Below are 23,698 nucleotides of genomic sequence, written 5' to 3' on the forward strand. Positions count from 1 at the left end.
TTCAGCACCAATACACACATTGCGCTCTAATTTGCGAGAGAGAGAGAGAGAGAGAGAGGTTGTGGGTGGGGGGAATATAATAATAGTCCATGTAAGCACATTCATAGCCCATCAACAGCCCACGAGCGCAAAAAGCGAATCCAAGAAGAAAGTTAAGTGCAAAAGGAGATCGCAAAGCGCCTTTTCGATTTCTTTCTTTTTATTTTTATCTTTTAATTTTTCCAATATTTATATAATACACACTTCAATATATTTTTATTTAGGGATGATTACATTGTTCTAAATCGATATTTTGTGTAATTATAAATAGGTTTATCGTGACTCGAAAAATTACATTTAGTACCCTTTATGTTTGTTTTTGTTTAATAAATAGATATTTTCATTGGTAAAAATTTGTTGATATTAACAAATTTTTTAAAATTAAGATGAAGAATATTGTAAATGTCACATTATACTTTAATTAACAACTATATTCTCTATTTTTACAATTTTAGGAATCGAGCTCGAGCCATACAACTCAAAATTAACCTCGAGCTCGATTTGTTTACACCCCTATTTTGATGATTTATAGTGAAAGTTATGAGACTAGTCAAAACCCTTATTACATTATTTTTCGATCATACAATATTAGAAATAAAACCAAAACATAACTTTGATAACCAAATGCAAAATATTGATCCAAATAAACTTTGACTATAGTCGATCAATTATATTATTTATTATTTTAATATAATCAATGATCATTATAAATTATAAATCAATTATATTATATGATTAAAGAAAATTTTTATTTAAATTAAATTCAAGTTAACTAAATCAATTACAGAATAAGTGTAATGATTAATTTATTTTTTTTAAATTATAAATCAACTATAAATAAATATATTTTACTTATTATATAATTAGTTGAAATTTAATGTGAGTTGCGGTATGATTAATTCTGAATTTAGCGAAACCGAGTCCAAACTCTAAAATTGAGGCACCTCCTCCGACCGAATTGCCTTTTCTGCCACACTTTACACAACCCACACACCAACTCACTATCAAATTCACACACTCACTTTCAAATCCAAACACAGCTCAAAACAAACAGGAAAAGAACAAAGCCAGCCCCATCCCCTCCCCCTCCCTTTCTCCCTTTGGAGACTCTGCAAGTGCAAGCTTTGCTTTGCAACTCTCAAAGCTGCATTCTGCACCTCTATTTCTACCAAAAATAATTAAGGAAAAATTATATATTATACTCTCCTTTCTCCTCTTCTGCATACAATACTAAGTACTCGGAACCCCATAAACCAAAACACATGCTCCAGCTCTCTGCTCCAAAAACCTTCTCCATTTCTCCATCCCCACAGCCCCATTCTCCCTCTCTCTCTTGGTTTTCTTGATCTGGGCTTTCACAAAACTAGCCGAAAATGATAACATCCTCTGACTTCTACCATGTTATGACCGCAGTTGTGCCGCTGTACGTGGCCATGATACTGGCCTACGGCTCAGTCAAATGGTGGAAAATCTTCACTCCAGATCAGTGTTCCGGGATCAATCGCTTTGTCGCGCTTTTCGCTGTCCCGCTTCTGTCTTTCCACTTCATAGCCAGCAATAATCCTTACGCGATGAACTTACGCTTTATTGCGGCTGATACGCTGCAGAAGCTCATGGTTCTAGCGATTCTCGCGGTGTGGGCTAATGTGAGCAAGAGGGGGTGTTTGGAGTGGACAATCACGCTTTTCTCCCTTTCAACTCTCCCCAACACGCTTGTTATGGGCATCCCGTTGTTGAAGGGGATGTACGGGGACTTCTCCGGCGCTCTAATGGTCCAAATCGTCGTGCTCCAGTGCATCATATGGTACACTCTGATGCTCTTCATGTTCGAGTACAGAGGCGCCAGGATGCTCATCTCTGAGCAGTTCCCAGATACCGCCGGCTCAATAGTCTCCATCCACGTTGACTCTGATGTGATGTCATTGGACGGGCGGCAGCCGCTGGAGACGGAGGCGGAAATCAAGGAGGACGGGAAGCTTCACGTGACGGTGAGGAAATCAAACGCCTCAAGATCAGACATCTTCTCGAGGAGATCAATGGGGTTCTCGTCCACCACTCCAAGGCCATCAAACCTCACCAACGCAGAGATTTACTCTCTCCAGTCCTCAAGAAACCCTACCCCCAGAGGCTCCAGCTTCAACCTCACAGACTTCTACTCCATGATGCAGGGGGGTGGGAGGAACTCCAACTTCGGTGCAAATGACGTCTATGGGCTCTCGGCTTCAAGAGGGCCGACTCCAAGACCTTCAAACTTCGAGGAGGAAACTGCAAATAACAATGCGAACAAGCCAAGGTACTATCATGGCAGCAACAATACACAGAGCTATCCGGCGCCGAATCCCGGCATGTTCTCTCCCACCACCGCTTCGAAAGCAGCGAAGAAGGCGAACGGGCAGCAGCAGAAGAGTGAAGAAGGTGGGAAAGATCTTCATATGTTTGTTTGGAGCTCAAGTGCGTCGCCGGTTTCAGATGTCTTTGGCGGCCATGATTACGGTGCATTAGACCACCATGCTAATGCTAAGGAAGCCAGAATTGCCGTTTCTCCTGCCAAAGGTACAATTTTTGCCCATTCTCACACACACACACACACACACACACTCTCTCCAATTCATTTAAAAATAAATAAATAAATGTAATATAAAATATGACGGCAGAGAATGTCGTTATATTTTCTTTTTTAAAAATAAATTTTATGCTCTGAAGGGTTTAAATTAAATTTGAGATGGTAAATAAAAGACAGTAGCTACTTTCACCAACTTGTGCATTTTATTAATAAATGGATGCATTAGTAGCATACCAAAATTCCAATGTAATTAAAGTGATAACATATTAATGTTGTGGTAATAGGGGAGGGACAAAGAGAGAATGAGGAAGAGGGCGAGTACTTGGAGAAAGAAGAGTTGAGCTTTGGGAACAGAGGTGGTGGGGATAGAGAAGGTGAAGAGAACAAAGTGAAAGTGATGCCTCCGACAAGCGTGATGACAAGGCTTATTTTGATCATGGTTTGGAGGAAACTCATCAGAAATCCCAACACTTATTCTAGCTTAATTGGCCTTACTTGGTCTCTAATTTCATTCAGGTATCTATCTATCTATTCTCAATTTTTAATTATTATTTATTTATCTCATCATTTTCAAGTTAAATTTTTGATCTGGGCCTTTTTAGGTGGCATGTCCAAATGCCTGCTATCATAGCAAAGTCCATCTCTATACTGTCAGATGCAGGTCTTGGCATGGCCATGTTCAGTCTTGGTGAGTCTTCCTCTCTTTTTTCTCTCCATCAATTTATATATACTTTTCATTCAATTTTGTTTACAACATTTGTCAAATAATTCTGCATTTACCTATCACATCAAGTTATATTACGTGGCTATTTCTCTTCGTTCTTAAAAGATAACAGTTAAATGACTTGTATATAATTTTTTTTTTATAAATTTTAGTTGGTAGGAAAATTGAAAGTTAGAGTATTTGCAATTACTGGACGTAATTCGGTAAGCAATGAGATTAAAAATGTACTGAACCTAAGTTATGAGTATGAAAATTGCAAGTTCTCCCTCTTTATCCATTACAAGAAAGGGATTTTTTTTAATACATGATAAATGATTGTAATTTAAAATTAATGATAAATTAATATTATTTATCATGTTCAATCCGTATTTGTTATGATTTTTAACTATGTTTGACATTATGTGCAGCAATTACCCAACAAAATTATCTACTTACTTTTAATTATGATAATTAATTATAAAAAAATTATAATTTTTCTAATGATCATGATCTCTCTTTAATGACAATTTATAATAATTAAGGTCCATTTAATTAAATGAATAGTAAAGAGGAGGAGTTATCCATCAAAAGCATGCGAAAAGCGAAGTTGAGGTCATGATAGCATGTCTCCCTCTTTAGTTGCTCTTTTCTCTCTTTTATTTTTTATTTTTTTATTTCCCCCCCCCCAAGTCTCACAGTACTGTGACAGTAGTTTACAGCAGGAAAAGATACAGACAGAGGAGGAGGTGGTGGTGATGATGAGAGATGTGTGGGCGTGATTTCATTGATTTTCTGTTTTAGTTTTAATAATGTGATGATGGGATTGATTGGGTGTGAGTGGTGCACTGCAGGACTGTTCATGGCATTGCAACCGAGGATCATAGCATGTGGGAATTCTGTGGCAGCTTTTGCAATGGCTGTGAGATTCCTTACAGGACCAGCTGTCATGGCTGCTGCTTCCATTGCTGTTGGCCTTCGTGGTGTTCTCTTGCGCATTGCTATTGTCCAGGTCACTTTTTTTATTTACTTTTTCCCACTCTCCCCAACATTCTTTTTTCTTTCATCTTTTATTTATAGCAAAAAAAAAAAAAAAATTACATTATCATCACCATAACATAAATAGGAAAAATAAAAAGGACTTAAGTTGAATGAATATTTTCAAAAAAATTCACTTTTAATTATTTAATTTCATATTTATGTTTTGAATCGATAGATCTGAACGTGAGGATTTCAAGTCGTAATAACAATTTCTTTGTATCTTTTTGGACGACTGCATATCCCAAAAGATCTCAAATCTTTCGATTATTATTTTAAATTATAATTTTACATAATATCTATAAATTTCAGTACGAAGTGGGTTTGAAGTTTTATCTTTTTTCTAAATCCTAAAGTTGTTGGAGTTTGGAGATATTAATAAAAAATGAATGGTCCCCCATTTTAGAACCAAGTGAAGTGAAACCCCTTTTGAAAGAATCTCACTGAAATACTCCCAACACGTGAATCTAACTCTTTCTGGATTATTATTATTTTTTATTAAAAAAAGTAATTATTATTCGTACTAGTTCTGAAAGGGATGTTCAATAACTCGAAAAATGCAACCGGACAATGTCACACTCAATCCAAATCTATTTTTATATATAACATACTATAATAATTTTTCTTTTCTTTTTTCCCTATAATATGACGTTTGTTTGTGACATTTTGAAATGTAGGCTGCTCTGCCTCAAGGAATTGTACCCTTTGTTTTTGCCAAGGAGTACAACGTACATCCTGATATCCTCAGCACAGCGTAAGTCTGCTATACATGAAAAAAATTATGATTCAAATTGAATTTGAATAGATTATATGTCAAGTTTCAATATATTTATAGTGTAATTAATACTTAGTTAATGATTATATAAGCATAAAAACTGACATTAACGATAATTAGCTAGGAAAAATATTGTGTGCAAAATTGTTGTTACTATAAACAATTAATAACACATGTATAATGACGATTGATATAATTGTCAGTATATATATCTATGTTATTACTAAAAACGCATCATTCATCGTCTATTGTGACAATTTTTTCTCGGGGATAATTTTTTTACTAAAAGATTATAATTAGTTTTTTATTACATATATGCAGCGAAAACTTTAGAATCTGAAATTAATACTTTGTTATTAATATTATGCTTATTTTATCGATGTTATCGTCTCGTAATTCGTCTGTATAACCTTTATAGGGTTATATTCGGGATGCTGATCGCCTTGCCAATAACGCTCGTCTACTACATTTTGCTGGGCTTATAAACTCGGAGTTGGCCATTTGGGAAGAAACAGAATGCATCCATCCTTAGACTGATTTTGTGTTATTTTTTTTTCCTAGTAGAAGTTGTAAAATGATGTTTGTAGTTGATTTTAAAGGGGGAAGAAAAGAAAAAAAAGAAGAAGAGGAGGAAAATGTTCTCTACTTGATTTGGTGTTTGTGATATATATTCTCTTGTTTTTGTTTCAAGAATTAATATTGCTCATCACACTAAGGAGTAGAGGTCGGAAAAGGCGGACTGGATTTTCCGTTCCAGATCCTTTTGCATCTTCTATTTCGACTAATATGTATTAATATGCCATTTATTTTATTTAGGAAGATATTGTACGTATGTGGCATCTATATATTAAATAGAATAAAAGATGCAATATGATTTGAAATAAAAAAGTCGGGAGAAAAAATAAGTGGAGGGAGGAGGGGGGGGGGGTGAAGGTCTATATATGTGATTATATAATGCCCTTTTGATTTATGCAAATATATTCTATCAAAAAAGTTGTAGCAAAGGCTAGTTGGAACGTGGAATCTTAGGTTGAAATTTTGTCAAATGATCCCTACTTTTAGGTGGTATAAATGTGTGGTTGAATTTATTAGGGAGGAAAATCGTTTAATTTTAATTTTTTCAGGAAAGAGAATCGTTTGATTTTTAATATTTAGTATTTTTAATGGGGTTGAGTATTTGATTATTGAAAGTCAAAGTATAATTTTATTTTTAAAACTCATTAGGCATTATTTTCGTTATCATCACTTAATATTATTGATAAATTTAAAATTACTGTTTAATATTTGATTATTATACAACATTATTTCTGCTTGTAGTGCTTCAATAATTTAAAATTAATACATTAACTATATGTAACAATGTGAAACTTATTTCTAATCTCAAATTATATTTACTACATATTAAAGCTCATTTGAATTAAACCCATATGACCACTAAATGAATAATATGGTGTTAAATTTGACAAAAAGATGTGAACAATGAGATATTGGACGAGACTTTTACTTTCGTTTTTATACACTTGTTGCATCAAGAAACTCTCCTATATTATTTTTGGGTTAATTGCATTTTGTCACCATACCAAAATATAGAAGAAGTAAAAGGGTAAATAACATTAATATATTTGAGATTAGATTTAAATACATAAACATTCTTTACATTTTATATAAGGATAAATGATAATGACCTCCCTTAAGGTTTTACATAAGTACGAATATTCCCTCATCGTTTCGAAAATTAACAATACCCACTGATTTTAACGGCCACCTAACAATTAGTCAATTCCGTTAGGTCTTTATCCTTTTCTTATGGTCAGCTGACCATAATGCGCTTGTGGGCTAAACATTATAATTTTATTTATACTTTAATTTTTTTATTTTTTATTGACTAAGTACATAATTTTTCAAACTTTAATTTCTTTTTAAGAAAGAAAAAAATATAGTAGGGTATAGTTGCAATTTAATACCTCCATCCAAGGATTACATAATTTCATCAAACATTATGGGGTATTTGTAATTTTTTAAATAATGAGGGAGTATTCGTAATTATGCCAAATCAAAAAGATGTCATTGTAATTTACCCTTTATATAATTACAAGTACATCCCTTTGAAGAGGTGTTTGTGTAAAGGTTCACTCATTGAAGAAACTATATTTGTAATTTTAAACTATACTCTAATTAAGGGACATACTTATAATTTTAGAAAATAATAAGAAGTATTTGTAAAATTAGACCTAACATAAGAAAATGTCAATATAATTTCCCAAAAAAAATAATCTTTTTAAATAAAAAGAAATTTATTGTCTCCCTCGTTAGGTTTTTATTAATGTAAAGTGTTTAGATATATGATATATATTTTTTGTTTTTAAGTAGTGACATCTGTTTGAGATATATTTGGAAAAAAATATATATATACTGTACAAACATAAATTTGGTTGAGAAATATCCAACTAGATGAAAAATTTTCACAAGCAAATATCACTTTTTTTCCTCACTCATGTTCTCCATATTTTTTTTTTCTTTACAAACTTCTATATTTTTAATAAATGCACAACTATAATTTTTCTTTCTTACTTACTTTATCCCACATTTCTTTTTCTCAAATACTTCTTTCTTTTTTCATCACATCGCTACATTTTGGGTCTTTTTATAATTTTTTTTCATCCCACGCTATAATTTTTTATATGCTTACAGGAATCACGTGTAAAAACAACTGATGTAAATATATAAACAAACATTCTACGTATATGATGTCTGCAATTGTCTTTCAAATACGAAAAAGCAAAACCAAACAAAGTATATATATTGATGCTACAAAAAAATAGTTACTCAAGGAAAGAATGGCAAACAAACAAAATGATGTTATATATATAACTCTCTAATTCCTTCTCTTCTCTTTTCCTTCTTTTTTCCCTTGTCCGGCCCTCCTGCTGGTTGGCTTCAACTTGTGTGTATCTTCTTCTGCAACATCTTTTTTAATGATTGTGTCCGACATTTTTCACAACTTGCATGGAGAGGATGTATTCTTGTTCTTAGAAGTTATCCCTATCGAGCTCCTTAACTTGATAGCTTCTCAATGGTTCCTCTTGATGGCTGAGTTCGTCCGTTCCAGTTGTAGGCTTTGGCTTGTCACTTACCTTCTTCCTTTGATTGTGAGTGATGGTGGTACTTAGGTTGTACATCTTTTAACTCTCTTGCTCAGGTTGTAGCTTTTCACCTCAGTCATTTGTCCTCAAGCATACAAAATACCAAAAAAAAAAAAAATTAAATTCAATTTACCCACTGTGGTAAGGGAAATGCGAATTTACTCTCTGTAAAAAATAAAGCAACAATTTACCCTCTGGTGTTATAATAAATAAAGCAAAATCCCCTTGATGTATTTTATGAATCACACGTGCCTTTTTTAATTTAAAATTTGAAATAATATTATACCCTTATTTAAAAATCGATAAATTTTAATTTCAATTTAAGATCCATATTTAACTAATAGATTAATGGATTAAATTCCACCTCATTTGAATCAATGATTTATATTTAATTAAATAATAATTAAAAGTATATATAATTAAATTTGAATATATATATATATATATCTAGAAATATTTATATGCTTATATAATAATATATTTTTAAATGTATCTAAAGTATATATCTATATGTAGAAAAAGAGAGAGAGGAAAGAAGGGCGGATCGAGACGGGTTGGGGATGGGGGCGGATTTGGGCCCGGGAAGGGGTAGGGGACGGATTTGGGTGGGCAGCACGAGAGGGGCTAGGGAGGGGGGTGGCCGGTGCGAGGGGCTTGGGAGCGGTGGCGGCGTAGCCGACAGTGAGAGTAAGATGAAGAAAAAGAAGGTGGCTATATGTATATATATAATATAAAATAATATTTTATTGAGTAAAAATCATTTCCAAACTTAGAGGTGTTTGTGTAATGCACTCATGGGTACGTATAAAGAATGTTTTTTATTCTAATTTTTATAAAATAAGAGGATAATTTTTTTTTTTTTTTTTATAAAAAAATATTTTGCACATTTCGCTTAACACACAGCCAAATTGTATTTTTCCCAAATCTCAATTTTTAAAATGTTAGAAAAAAAAAAAAGCACAGTAAAAATGAGAGTAGGTAGGTAGGTATATATAATGTTGGATGATAAGGGTATAATGAAATGATTGTTTGGAAGAGAATAAATGGGATGGGTGGTAGCTGCATCATCTTACACCATTGAATCTTCCGACATTGGGACAAGATAGAGAGAGATTCTTGGGTTGTCGTGGAGGGTAGTACTACTGCATGGCATTTGGGAGGATTGGCATCCATGCAGCTGTCACTAATATTCTTATGCTTTCCGTTTGCATTCATAGATATTGCGTTGCATGAAAAGACTAAGCATATTCATTCACACCAATATGCCAATCCCATCCATCTCCATCTTAACTACTCTTCCCCCTTATTTTCCCAGAAATTTCAACCCTGATTTTATATAATTGTAATTATATTTTTTATTTTTTAAAAATTATTAATACCTTATATTATTAAAATTCTTCTAATAATAAATCCATTTTGTTGGCTTCTACTAAGTTTTTATAATTATGTCAAAATATATATAGAAGAGATAGTTATAATTTACCTATATATTTAAAGGGATTCTAGTGGAAGTTATAGGTATATATAACAGAAAGGATGTCTGGCTGTTCTGTGAAATATATTCTTACAAGTTTCATACATTGTTATGTAAAATATTTTTTACGGTGTATCAGTGAATTTATAAGCTTTTTAGCTATTATAACATGTTTTAGAGCTTTTAAGATCTTACAAAATATTTGATTGACTTTTTTTGTTTTAAAAAATAAGTTTATAAGATCTAAAATATAAAATAATAGGTGGTTATAAATTCTTTAAATATTTTATAAGATGTTGCAGAGTGTTTGGATGTTGATCTTTTAGAAAAAACGAAAAACTTATAAGATATAAAAATAAGATATTGTGAGCATATAAACTCAATTAATTAAAAATAAGGAATTTCGTACATATTTTAAAAATATTTACATAATGTTAATTAGTTAAGTTTTCTTCAAATCAAAACTGTGACATATTATAAGCTCATGAATGATCTAACATATTATAAACTCAAAAATTATCTTATGAGATGTATGTAATGAAGGTGAAAAATTATATTTTTGGTCCTATATATTTGTATCTTTTTCAATTTAATCCCATTTGTTATGTTTTTCCCACGTTGCAGCCTATAAGTAAAAAAATTTCATAATTTTAATCCCTACTTGTATTTTTGTCCAATAATTAATATGTAAAACACAAAATACGATTTTTCTCATTAAAGATTTTGTTGTAAAGTTAGTGGCTTCATACACAATTCAACTAAAATTTGAGGATAAAAATTGGGATCGAAAATGAAAATTATAGTAATGAGTAAGTTTGAGAATAAAAAAAAAGATTAATAGGAGATAAAGATGTATAAGGATGAAGTTGGAGTCGGGCACGCACTCGTATGCAAAAACAGGAGAGGGAGAGGTGGAGGTGGGTGAAGAAAGTGAATAGAGACAGAAATGCGAGAGAAAAGCAGCAAAAATGGCAGTGGCACCACCCAAACGTCACACTCAGAGAGATGGAAGGATTTGTACAAGTCTGTGTCGCCCACTACCCATTGTTGGGTCGGCCGCTTCCCAGACAATCCCTACTGCCTTTCTCCTCTCATTCCATCTTTGCCTCCTTTCCGTCTCACCTCTCTACCTCACACTCCCACCCACAACTTGCACACCGTCTTAATTAATCATAATTCTGTAACCATTATTATTTATTATTTTTATAAATAATATCAAATATTTATTACAATATGACGAATATTTTTACTATGTATATATATAGATGAAATCTTAATAAATGTTTATTATTTATAGTCGAAATATAATGAAATGATATCGATCCCACGAGAATTTAAATGAAATATTCATCGAAATTATTACTAATTTGTGATTATTTGGATGATCGAGAATCAAGTGATCAATTATGACTATGAAAAATAACTACTAAAGAGAAGTGTTTTGATAATGAGCAAGATAAGACTATAGGTCCACCTAATTGATCCAATGAATGCAAAATTTAACAAGAAAGTGTTTTCATATACTGAGTTTCTTCCCAAATTAATCCGATATACTCTCTCTTGATCTATGTCAAACCTATTATTATCAATTAGGAAATAGTGCATATCTCCAATTTAAAACTCGTTACAATAATCCGTTAAGATTAGTGAACAACTTATGCAACCAAATAAATCATGCATATGTGTGTCAACATATCATTTAATTCACACTGCAAGTTACCTTATTACTATGACGAATTCCCTTTCAGTTCATCAACATAATTAATTTTATTTAAGAGATGATCAGACTCTCAAATTATATCCACATCCTTTGAAGTTATTTTAATTAGAGAAAAAGAAAATTTATTTTGATTTGAATTTCTTTTGGTTCTTTAACTTTGACAATACTGGATTTAGTCATTTATCTATTAATTTTATATAGATTCGGTTCTTTAGTCTAATTTAGAATTCTTTTGCCCTTTTGAACATAAAACTTAATAGTCCATCATAATGCTCTTAAAATGCCCAACTTGCTTTCGAAATAAAATTAAGTCTTTATAATTCATACCTTCTATATGAGCATTAGTTATGAGATGCAAAATGAATGGACATGAACTAAATTTACTCTTTAAAAAGCATGCAGAGGTAAAATTATCCAAAACTGGGTAAGTAGGCTAAATTATATATTTCTGAAAGTTACAGGACTAAAACTATAACATGCGTAAACTTCAAGAACTAAAATTAATACTTTATGTCATTTATAAAATTACATGAATATACTTTGAGGTTGTAATTATAATTACAAGCACATCTTTTGTTAAATGTAGAAATTTTAAACAAATATCCCGTGGGTACTTGCACTAACACCACTTTAAAGAGTATACTTGTAATTTTATAAAAAGCGCAATTAGGCCTAACCTCATAAATTGTCGATGTAATATACCCTAACTATTAATGCTTAAGTTTATGTATATTAACACAAAATAAATGAATTATATATTAAATCAAGCAAAGAATTATAATAATAAACTTATAAATATAAAACAAAATAAAACAATAATTTAACAAAAAAAAGGGAAAAAACTTAAAACTAGATAATCGTATTTAGATAACAATTTGACTAAAAAACTTATATAGTAAACTTAGAACTTAAAAACTCAAATAAGAATTACAAAAGATAAAGCAAACTAAGAATTAAAATAAAAAAATTAGACCGCCTCAATACATCATATAATAATTTGGCCAAAAAGATTTAAAATAAACTTCAAACACGTAAAATAGAAAAGAAGAGTATTAATAATCTGAAATCAATGTAATAATGTAAAAAAAATAGAGTATTAGAAAAAATAAAGAATTTTAAAAACTACTAATATAATTAATTAAACACATAGAATTTGATTTATTAAATAAATGGGTTAGAACTTGGGCCTGGACCGGAGCATTCTTGGATAGTTGTAATTGGTAAAGGAATTGGGCTGAACCGAGCAGGCCGAGCCCATTACTTAATTGAAGCCCGAGAGCAAGCTAATAAGGAAGGCAATTATTCAATTGCTCACTCTTTCTACTCTGTAATTTCAATTTTCCCGCACTTTATACATTCAAGTTTCCGGCTACGGTTGTTGAATTATCATCCAAATCCGCCTCTTAGTTTCAACCACTAGAAAATTCTTCAAATGGTTCACCAACGCTAGCCCGGCTAGGAGAATCTTCGGAAAGGCGGTCCATATCCGACGCCGGAAGCGCCACCGTCATCGTGGGCGGAAGTAAGGTCACCCGGCTGACAGCAAGTGGTACGGGCGCTGCAATGATGAGGGATGCGAGGAAAACCCCGGCCCAGACGCAGGCGAACAAGTCTGCCCTAGCCTCGAAGTGCACGGAACAGGGTTGGACTGTGATCAGCATTCTCTTGAGAATCTAGTGGTACGCGTAGCTGTTATCGGATTTTTCCAGATGATTCGTCTGGGTGTTTTAAATTAGGGCCCTGATTCGGGGATTTCGGTGATTTTCATGGATTTTGAGGGGAAGTTTGCTGAGATGAAGAAGGTTGTTACGACGGAAAATGCAGGTACAGGTGAATGCCTCTGATCGCAAATTCGAGGATGTGATTACTTCGGTGAGGAAGGAGGTTTGATGAGAAAGTGGAAAAGAAGGGGGACGAAATGGATTTGGAGTTGAATGCAACGAGTGATGCGTTTGAGAAATTTATGGATGAGTTTAGAACTAAGAGTTCTCTGTCAAAGGAAGACTATTGTGAAATTTTCAAAATATTCGAGAAGGCCAGGAGAAACGCTAGTAGTGATGGTGGAGAAGGAAATTGGGAGGCATGCGGCTGATGGGATGGGTATGGTGGATTATGCAGTGGCATCAAGTGGGGGTCGGAGCATAATGATACTGGGAATGTCTTTTTTGCCGTCGGATTATGGTCCGGAGATAGGGTTAGTTCGAATCAGAGAAGTTGACTAGGCCAAGCTTTGGGGAGCTTCTGCAGTGTTTTCCTCTTGAGGGGAGAAGTGGCTTTCTTTAGATAGGGCTCACAACTGCCGTTGTACCAAAAGCCGTGACTCTGGAACATGTAGCTAAGGTAATCATTTGACTCTGTTATGTATGATTTTATACTTCTGATAGTTTAATGCTGTTTTGTCAGGGGTTATTTTTTATGTGAACATAGCATGAGCATGGCATGAGTTTTTTTTTTTTTTTTCATGTACTGCATCGGTGCCTTTATTGCATTACTGAAGTGAATATACTGTCCAAAATGCAGTTTTTCTTGTGTTCTGCATGTGATGTTGTTTAGTGGTTTACTAGATGGGTGCTTCGATGATGGGAGTTCATTTGGATAACTTCTTTCATGATTATTTTGTTAAATACTTGGATGATTGTTATTTCTTTAATGCCAAACTACCAATCTAAGATCAGGATAGATGTTCGCCAACTTACTCAATATCATTTAGTTTGTTCAATCTTTGGACCAAGGTATATTTGCATATGAAATCTCAAAAGAGATTCTCGCATCTTTCGCACACAGATATATCATAGCTTATTATTTCAGCCATATGTGGACATCAATGTTTATTTGCATCAGCTTGCTAAGTACTGTTTTTTCCATCACAGGACTAGAAGCATCTGAAGAGCCAGCAAGAGATGAGAATAGTTATGTTTGTTTTTTGATTGAATTTATGTACAAACTTCCTTTGAGTGCCCCTACTAGGACTTAAGTTGGAATTTCAACTCCTCCACTTCTATTTGCCTTTACCTTCTACCATCCAATTCCTTTGTGAATATTTCCTTGAATGGCTCTTTACCCAGTACATAGTTGTTAAAGACTCATGGTGCACCATGACACAAAGGGGTCTTGGAGAGCCATGGGGCATGGTGCACGGTGTGGCCTGTGTTGTTGGAACACGATGCTTGAATGCCAAAATGCGTATAAGGCTACTGACAAGTGCAATAGTTATTAAGTAGTATATGTGTATGCTTTTGAAGTTTCCGTCATCCTTGTCGTGCAACCTTGGGTCAGTGAGGAACTGTTGCATTCGGCTGTTCTAATTCAGTTGTGCAACAGGATGTCAGTAACAGTCAGTTCATGAATTATGTTCCTCCATTTGCTTCTTGGAAAATCGTTAAGAAGAACCAATGGTTTAGAGTCTAAGGGAACCTAAGAACTGTCTTTGTCCAGATTCTTCTTCAGTCGTGACTGTTTGTTTATTTTGGCGATTGGTGGATGGTTCATACAGATCAAAGGGAGATCTTTGGAGAGATCTTCAGTGTCAAAATTCCCACCATTAGGTCTGGAGGCTGGTTCACTTTCTTAATTCTGGAATTTGTCTTAGATCTCCTTCTAGGGGAAGGATTGGTTTGTATAGAGAATATTCTTTTAGGAAGGTAATCAACTCATTTTTGGAAGGTTTGAACATCATCTAGGAACTAGTGTATGAAGAGCTAGGTTTGTCTGAGGAAGATTGGGAAAAAAAGTTGATGAGTAGAGGATTTATTCTATGGATTCAAAATGTTTTATTTCTTTTTGCATATTTCTTAGGGACTAAAATGAGAAGCAGGATCTCTAAACATTTGTTCATTGTGAGCTTGTTCTTCAAGCTATTTCCTCGTCTTGTATGGATTATAGGCGGATTTGGTGGAGTTGTATATTTGACATATGATAGTCAAACTTTTTGTTGAGCTCTGCAAGAAGATCAAGTTTTGGGTCACCATCTTGATAAGCCCACCAACTCCTGATGTGTTTATAGGAAATTGGTAGAGAAGGCATTATCTAAACTGGATTGACACTAGGCATTTTGTTCCTAGAAAAGCTCGCCTCTGTGGACTAGAAGATATGATCAATAGTGCTTGAAATTTTGAGGAGTGAGTCGGTAGTTTGTGACCCATGCTTCGGGGATTGGTTTTAATAGTTGGTGCCCCCCAATCTGTCTATGTACATATCTGCAATAACATCTATAGGCTACAACAATTAATTTTTTTTTTAAAAAAAGAACACTCTACAGTCTACCACAAAAGGCAATTTACTAACAAAACATTAAGCTATAATTTAAAAGTTTTTACCGACTATGTATATTAGGTGATAATAATTTTAATTTTTTGATAATATAATTATTAGTAACAAAAATTATATATACAATTGTTATTAAAATAGGGGTGGATAGGAAAGAAGGAGGGATTACTTGATTAGTATTTCATGAAATGTCATAAATTTTATGTTAATTCCACAAAATTTTCAAAATCAACTCGATCATATACAAAATAAATGTCATTAAAATCCTTGAAAAATTGAGATTTAAAAGAGAGTTGAAAAAACAGAGCTGAGTGTTGTTTTATAACCATATTATAATCTGCTTGGCATCGAAAAATTCAATATCAATTGATTAGATAAAACACAAGAAAAATGTTTATATCATTTAAGATTGGATTTTTATGCAAAGCTGAGTAGTAGATGATTTAAAACTTATTTTTTCAAATTAGTTATATCTCTTATTTTTATGGAGCAATGTAATGACATGTACTTTATATATGGTTTTATAGTTTTTTCTGAAAATTTTCAAAGTAAACTATAATATATGAGGTAATGACATTTTATAAAATATGAATGAAGGAATTTGGCAGTTTCTCAATTCTACCCCTTATCACTAAAATATTACACATGCTCTTGTTTCTTTCTTTTTTTATTTTTTATTTTTTTTATTTTCCATTGCAACATAATGACATTTTTATATAAAATTTATATATATATGTTTTTCAATAAAAACTGATTTTTTTTTTGTATTTTGAGAGGACTAAAAACTGAAATAAAAATATAAAAACATAGTGGTTGTGGGGTGCTACTTGGTAGCGTCCTAATCTCTTACACACAAATAATAATACTAGAAGCGCAACGTGGTGGTACTAAATTGGTTGTACCAGATTTTGAATGATGACATGTACTCTCTCTATATATATATACGAGACACGACGCATTCCCTACCCAGACACGCGCCTCGTAAATAGTTAGCGTGATAGCCAGACAAATTAATATTATTGCAAATTGGTCTGAATTATTCAGTTTTTGTCCTCCTTTTGTGATTGTAATTAAAATATTAGTCCAATGTTGCACATACTCTGATATATTTTTCCTGGGGGTTGATTTTTGTTTTTGTATCTATATCCATAACTATAATGCTTTTCTTTCAACATTTTTGTAGATAATATATATATATATATATATATACATAAGCAGAGCGCGTGTGTGCGTGTGCATGTGTGTGGATCTTTGTCTTTCATCAAAACCATTTCCCCGAAGGGTTTTTTTATATAATTACAAATATATATTTTTTAAAAAAAATTATAAATGCCCCTAATTTTAATATTCATTTTAAAACGAGCCGATTTCATTTAAAATAATTTTATCATGTCTAATCGTACGAACCAAATGAAATGGAATGTATACAAACTCCATAGATTTATAATTTTTATATTTTTTACATAACGAGTAAAAAATTTACATAAATATTGCTTGTGCTGTTATATATATTGAATTTTTAAAAAAATAAATTATCAATACAAATTTAAAATATTACACCAAATATATATATACTGTAAAATATGCAAATCTATAATATAATGTTCTATATGTTTTTAAGTAATGATATGATATATTTTTATTATGTGGACACGTAATTGAATAAAAATTTATAAGTTATATCACATACTTTTTCTATAATCAAATTTTTAATATAATTTATTTACTTTGTAAAATATATTTGCATGTATTGATGTTGTAAATATTTTTTGTGTTCCATAATTTATAAATAATTGTAAATTATAAATATTATTTATAAAATAAAATATGACTAAAATTTTGAACTCTAAAAATAGTTTGGAGGAGGATATTTTAATAAAATATATTTTAGGAAATAAATAAAATATATAGGGGTAAGTGAGAAAGACAACTTTGTCTTATGAATACCGAATTATTTTGTCAGGGGTGTTTTTGTTAACCTTCATATTTTAGGGTTGTAAACAAAACAAAATACATAGTTTAAGGGTGCAAAATGTATTTAACTCTATTTTTAATGACAATTATGATATATTGTCATTGATATTATGCTTTGTGTAGTGATAAAAAACCTGATTAACAACAAATTCAATATAAGTATCACTAATCGACTGATGAATTAGCCGTTATTTTTATGTTAATAAAGTCTGAAAGGGTTTCCAAACCAGAAACCTTACACTTATAATAATGTCTTAAAATTAGTAGTCTCAATCTATGATTGCTTCAAAACTTTAGCAGGATATTTTGCTTATTTTACTGAATTGGGACCATTGGAATCTAATATTATCACATGCTATTGGCTTTCAATTATTCAGTTTTGTCCCGCTTATAGGGGCAATCAGATTCTCAAACTTTTATGTCGCTTATGTCTTTTGTGGTATAGTGATTTAAAATTGAATGTTATTTATATTTATATCATAAATTTAAACTATTGTCAAGGCATTTCTTGAGAGTATATATATTATTTATGTATTAATTTGTACATGGTTCAATTTTAGTTCTTGACGATTGTCAATCGACTATGAGGATATTGAATACCGCATAGGCATCAACATAATTATTCTTTTTGAGTTTGTGGAGTGTGTTTCTTGTTGTGGAGTTTGTGGAGTTTGAGTAGGGATTGGGTTTCTTGAGTAAAAAAAGTCTGCAGTCACATTTTTTGTTGATGATTTTGTAGAGTGTCTTATCAGTGTTGCAGAGGCAGAAGTGCAATCATCCATAATGCGTCTATGAAGTGAGCTATAGAGGTTATGATTGTGCATAATGAGTTTGTGGAGATGCTAACTATCGCACAGTTGCAGATGTAGATTTGTGGAGTGCTGCATCTGAATTCTTATTTTTTGTAAGGAAAGAGGAAAAAAGAAAATGTCGACAAGTTAATGAAATTATTGTTGATTCATCTCTTTACTTTCTTTGTCTGGGTCTATATATCATAGACAACAATATCTCAACTAGATTGCATTTCGTACCAGAAATAATAGAATAGTACTACTTTTTATGAGGTACCAATTCTTGATTTCTTTTGACTAAATTACATTGGACCTCATATGGTTTGGTACTCTATAATTATTTTTTATTTTTTAATTTAATAATAGTTAATGGCGGGTGGGGTTATAACTACTGGGAATCATTAGTTGAGTAATGATTGAGATTATAAAATAATTATATATATTTTTAAATACTTATTAAGAATAAATATCTTTATAATGGTCCCCCTGTAATTGCCCAACGACTCCATTCATTGCTTCAATATTTTTCATCTCAATCAGAATAATTCTGTTGTATCTGAAAATTTTAATAAGCAAAATTCAGGAAAAAAAAAAAACAATAAAAAGAAAGAGAGGGACACTGAAAATGAATGTTTGTATTAAAATTAATTGTTAAAATATGTTATAATATCAAAGGATAATTACACTCCCATCTCCACATATTTGGTGTAGTTATACGTAAATTTCATGTAGTTTGAAAACTTACATCTTGTACTCCTGTAAATTTACTAAATTTGTTGATATTAGTAAAAAAAAAAAGATTAAAATAGATATTTATCCTAAATTGACTTGTCACTGGTTTGTTGCAAGTCAAACAAATCTTTTATAACTAAACTATTCTTATAACGATGAAAATATACTTCATTACGTATAAAGTGTGAAGATGTATAAGAGTAGTTTGCTGTAAAAATATTTATTAAATATAGAGATACAAAGAGGGTTTACCGATGCTAAAAATAAACACCTATCAGTTAAGAAGAGTGTTTTTGTCTTACAGTATCTACTTTCGAATTGTTTACATTAAATTAATTTAAGCTAACAACTATAAGCAACTTCATACTAATTTTTACAATTCAGCGATAAAATAATAAATATAAAATTAATTTTTCAAAAACTACAGCTTCAACTTTTATTTTAAATTATTTAGTAGTGTTTAATTTTAAAAATAATTTGTTATAATTAATTTGTATGACAAAATGAGAAGTGATTATTACAACAGGAATTGGCCTTTCCAATGAGTGCAAGGGTGAGAGAAAAGAGGGTTTGATGGATCCAATGCGATTTTTGTCTATTATTACTACACTACTACGTACCTTACAAGAATCTCTTCTTGAACAGTGCAATGCTTTGCTTGACAGAGACTTCCCATTGCCTCAATATACCCTCCATTTCTGTTCCATCTATTATTCAACATATTCTATACTTCCCTTCTCAATTTTAATTTTTTTATGAATTCAATATATTTACATTATAAATTTTAATTATCAAATAATTAATATATATTAATTATCAATATTAAATTTGTATATCTAGAAATTCTTTTTCTTTTTGGGGGTTAATTTAATTGCTCACACGCATACAAATTATATTGCTAATTATTGCTTGAAACAAATCATTATTTAGGTTGAGAGTACGAATTCTAAAAAACATGGATAAAGTAATGAGTTGTTGACAATTTTGTTGTACATTGATGTACACTTTTTTGTTTTTATTTCTAAAATGCAACATCACATCATTTCAATAATAACCACAATTTTGTTTCTAATTTTAAGCCCTATCCCTAAACACTATATTTAGATGGGAAGAATTTTCAATGATTTTATATTAAAAAGATTTAAAATTAATTAATATTTTATAGACCATAGTTCAATATGAGAATCCAAGATTTATGAAAAAATTTCTAATCTCAAGATTATCCAAACAAATTTAGAGTATTTGGAATCCCTAATTTTATATTTATCAAACCAAACGCAATATTATTGAGAAAAAATTTCAGGTATTTCTCTCCTAGTGATTATAACAACCAACATCCTCATGAAGAAAATATTGCAGAATTTGATGTGGGGACCACTCCAAACTATACAAAACAATTAAAATATCTCTAAATATTATCATAATATTTCAAAAATCTGCATAGTTTTTACTCGAGTGGGGAAACCCAGCCTCCTATTGTTGTTATTATCTAAGGAGGATCATAGCATACCAACCTATTGATAGCAAGTATCTCTATAACCATCCGATCATATTTGAAGCAATGGTTCACGTTGGCCTTACACTTCAACCAATACTCTGGATACATAGCTCCTAAATGTTAAATATATTTTCTTTTACGATATTTACTAATCTCATCGACCTAATTAACTTAAAACATCGTAAGACTATGATTGAAATCTGTCTAATGTTATTCTTACCCGTAAACGCAAGTACCCCGTGATCAGTTCGTCTAACGGTCTGGGACTTATAAGTAAGAACCTAAACCAACATAAGTGGAACCGAACATGAAATTCAAGTAAACTCTTTTTTATTTGGATCTAATTAGCCTGACTTAAAATCAAGACCAATAACGTCTGCATCTTATTGATATTTTCCATTTTGAGGATAAGGGATTTTCTATTTCTTATGCTATTTTAAGCATGAAAATAATACCTAAGTTTGCAAATGAATGTCATCCAATAAATCCTATCTTCTGATATTTGTTGGATGAGAAAATTGACTTTTGCCTCCAAAGGTACTTTTGCCTAAATTTCGTCCAAATCCTCTCCTTGAGACCATCAGAAACCGCCCTTTTACATTTGTAATGAAACAATAGATTTTGTAATCTCTATTACATATCATTTTTCTAGTAGCCTTTTTCTCCAAAAAAAAAAAAGAAAAAAAAGAAAAAAACCGTTAGAACTTTGAAATAAAGAGGAAGCTTTTGTACAAGTTTGGAGGGTCTTGAAAACTTTTAACTTACATATACTTTTAGTGCCAAGTTAAGGGGTGTCATACTTTCACAAAATTGATAACATCTCTCTCTCTCTCTCTCTATATATATATATATATCAAATAATAAATAATTTTGAATACAAATTAATAGTAGGATCCTTCTGTTTTCAATTAATTATTTCGTCTGGAAAATCAAAACTTGCGGATAGAAAATCCGTCCTCGACCCGTAATTAAAGATCCAATGGCCAATTTTAGGATGGAAATTTTTTTTGTCTCCGATTCAAGAAACGGAAGTACCGTCTCTAATTCTGTCAATAAACCTGTCTCTAATTCTATTGATAAAAGGAAAATAGTTTTCCTCTGTAAATCCATCTGTAATTGTAATTCCTTCTCAATTTATATAGTATTAATTTCCGTACTATCTAAACTGGCAATCTATCTTTGACTTAAAATTTAATTTATAATGCAAACAAAATTACTTTCTTCTCTATATTTGATTCTATTAGCTATGGAAAATAGAGAGACGAAAAAATTATCATTTCTAATTTTCATCTTTGATATTTTATTTTCTTGTAGTGTAAGGAGCTTTACTTGAAATTATCATCTTATTTTTGCAGAATATAAACTTCTTCCAATAACTTTTTAACATCTGAAACAAGTTATAATACATTTTAAAAAGCTTATAAAAATATAATACTCTCTTATACAATATTTTTAAAAAATATAATATGTAACTGCGTAATCATGCATATCATTATAACATGTATCATCATCATATTGATGGGTTGAGGTCGTCTTCAGGATAGGTCCTCAAATTGTCCGGGGTCACACTACAAGAGGTTGTTGCATGCTCAAATTGGACAAGAAATGAGTCTTGAGAATACAAATTCATGTTAGGCTTGTTGGATCATCTCATGCAACAATCCTCGAATATTTAAAATAATATTTGCTCGAGATATAGGAAGAAAGATTGAAGAGCATAATAAAAATCATAATAAATGCTTATCCCAATGGATAAATGATAGTTGGTATTTAATCACTGTTCATCCTGTCATGACTCATATGGATCTATATGGCAGTTTTAGAGGAATTTGATTCCTATAAGATCAATGGCTTTCAATTCGTGCTGGTTGGGCTATGTTTGACCCAATCAGATTAAAAAATGAATAGACCTTTATCGTATTTTAAACTTTTTTTATTTATTTTTAAGTAAAGTTTTATCATTTTAAGAAGTTTTATGAATAACCCGTAGTGCTACTTTCCCTATTCTCTTAGTGGGAATTTATTCATACTAGGACAAGTATACTCGTCCCCTTTTCCTATCAATCGGTGTTGTTAGTATGAGATAATTTTCATTGTTAGATGTACTCCAACCTCAAGAAGGTTATCTGATATAAATCGGATTTTACCACTCAAATTTTTTCACTTTCCATTTATTAACCGTAAAAACTTGAGATCTAATTGATCACCAGAAGGATTGCTTAGACTTCGACCTCCCTCAGTTCATTAAGGTAAAAGCTAGAACTTGTACTTGTACTTGAGCTAGCTCAATGTATTCTATTCGTGATCACTTATATTCTTTGCCTCATTATGTCAGATAATGTTTAGAGTTTAATCCTGACATTCAGAATTTTTTGATTCCTATACTCAATATCCGCCTCAGGCCCTCAACCAAGACTTGTACAACCTAGCTAATGCCCTTTAGAGGGACCTTAAGTGATTCTACTCATTGTCTTACCTTATATTTTCTCCTTGTTCTACTACATGGAATGATCTCACTTGTTTTCCTTTATCTTTGTAGAGACGACTTCTTTTACAATGTAAAATACTTGATTAAGTATATATTTTAATTAATTAAAATAATTTTAAATAATTATATTAATTAAATATATATTTTAGTTAATTAAAAATAATTTTAAATTTATCAACTATAATTTTTAATTTTCAGTTTTAACAATTATAAAAATTATAAGTCGTGTGTAATGCACCTTCTAAAGAAAGGGGTGTTTTTTATTGATTTTTACAAAACATAGGGGGATTTTAGCCTATTTAAAAAATATATAAGCAATTTTAACTTTTTCGACAAAACACAGGGGATAAAATGTATTTTAGCCCATAATGAAAAATATTTCAGAATTTCCAACAAAATATTGTAGCGAAATGAGGATTAGGGGATTCAATACAACATTTGATAAAGGGGAAGTGTCGTCCACAAAAATAAAAAGTTAAGGGAGCAAAGTGCAATAT

At 31.4% G+C, this 23,698-nt stretch overlaps 1 protein-coding gene across 1 annotated transcript; it reads left to right on the top strand.

Annotated features, from left to right (window-relative positions):
- The first annotated feature begins 1,048 nt into the window (after positions 1 to 1,048).
- LOC105166523 (putative auxin efflux carrier component 1c) lies at positions 1,049 to 5,760 on the top strand. The gene is made up of 6 exons (XM_011085905.3): positions 1,049 to 2,592; positions 2,887 to 3,118; positions 3,205 to 3,290; positions 4,157 to 4,314; positions 5,018 to 5,094; positions 5,534 to 5,760. The coding sequence occupies exons 1-6, from the start codon at positions 1,413 to 1,415 to the stop codon at positions 5,598 to 5,600; spliced, it is 1,800 nt and encodes a 599-aa protein (XP_011084207.1). The 5' UTR covers positions 1,049 to 1,412; the 3' UTR covers positions 5,601 to 5,760.
- The last annotated feature ends 17,938 nt before the right edge of the window (positions 5,761 to 23,698 follow it).

The sequence above is a fragment of the Sesamum indicum genome, linkage group LG1 (genome assembly GCF_026168435.1).
Source record: "Sesamum indicum cultivar Baizhima isolate 11 linkage group LG1, ASM2616843v1, whole genome shotgun sequence".
Classification (NCBI taxonomy): domain Eukaryota; kingdom Viridiplantae; phylum Streptophyta; class Magnoliopsida; order Lamiales; family Pedaliaceae; genus Sesamum; species Sesamum indicum.

Coding starts and splice junctions, on each gene's coding strand:
- LOC105166523 (XM_011085905.3), top strand. CDS start 1,413: ATGATAACATCCTCTGACTTCTACCATGTTATGACCGCAGTTGTGCCG. Junction 2,593..2,886: donor TGCCGTTTCTCCTGCCAAAG/GTACAATTTTTG, acceptor TTGTGGTAATAG/GGGAGGGACAAAGAGAGAAT. Junction 3,119..3,204: donor TGGTCTCTAATTTCATTCAG/GTATCTATCTAT, acceptor GGGCCTTTTTAG/GTGGCATGTCCAAATGCCTG.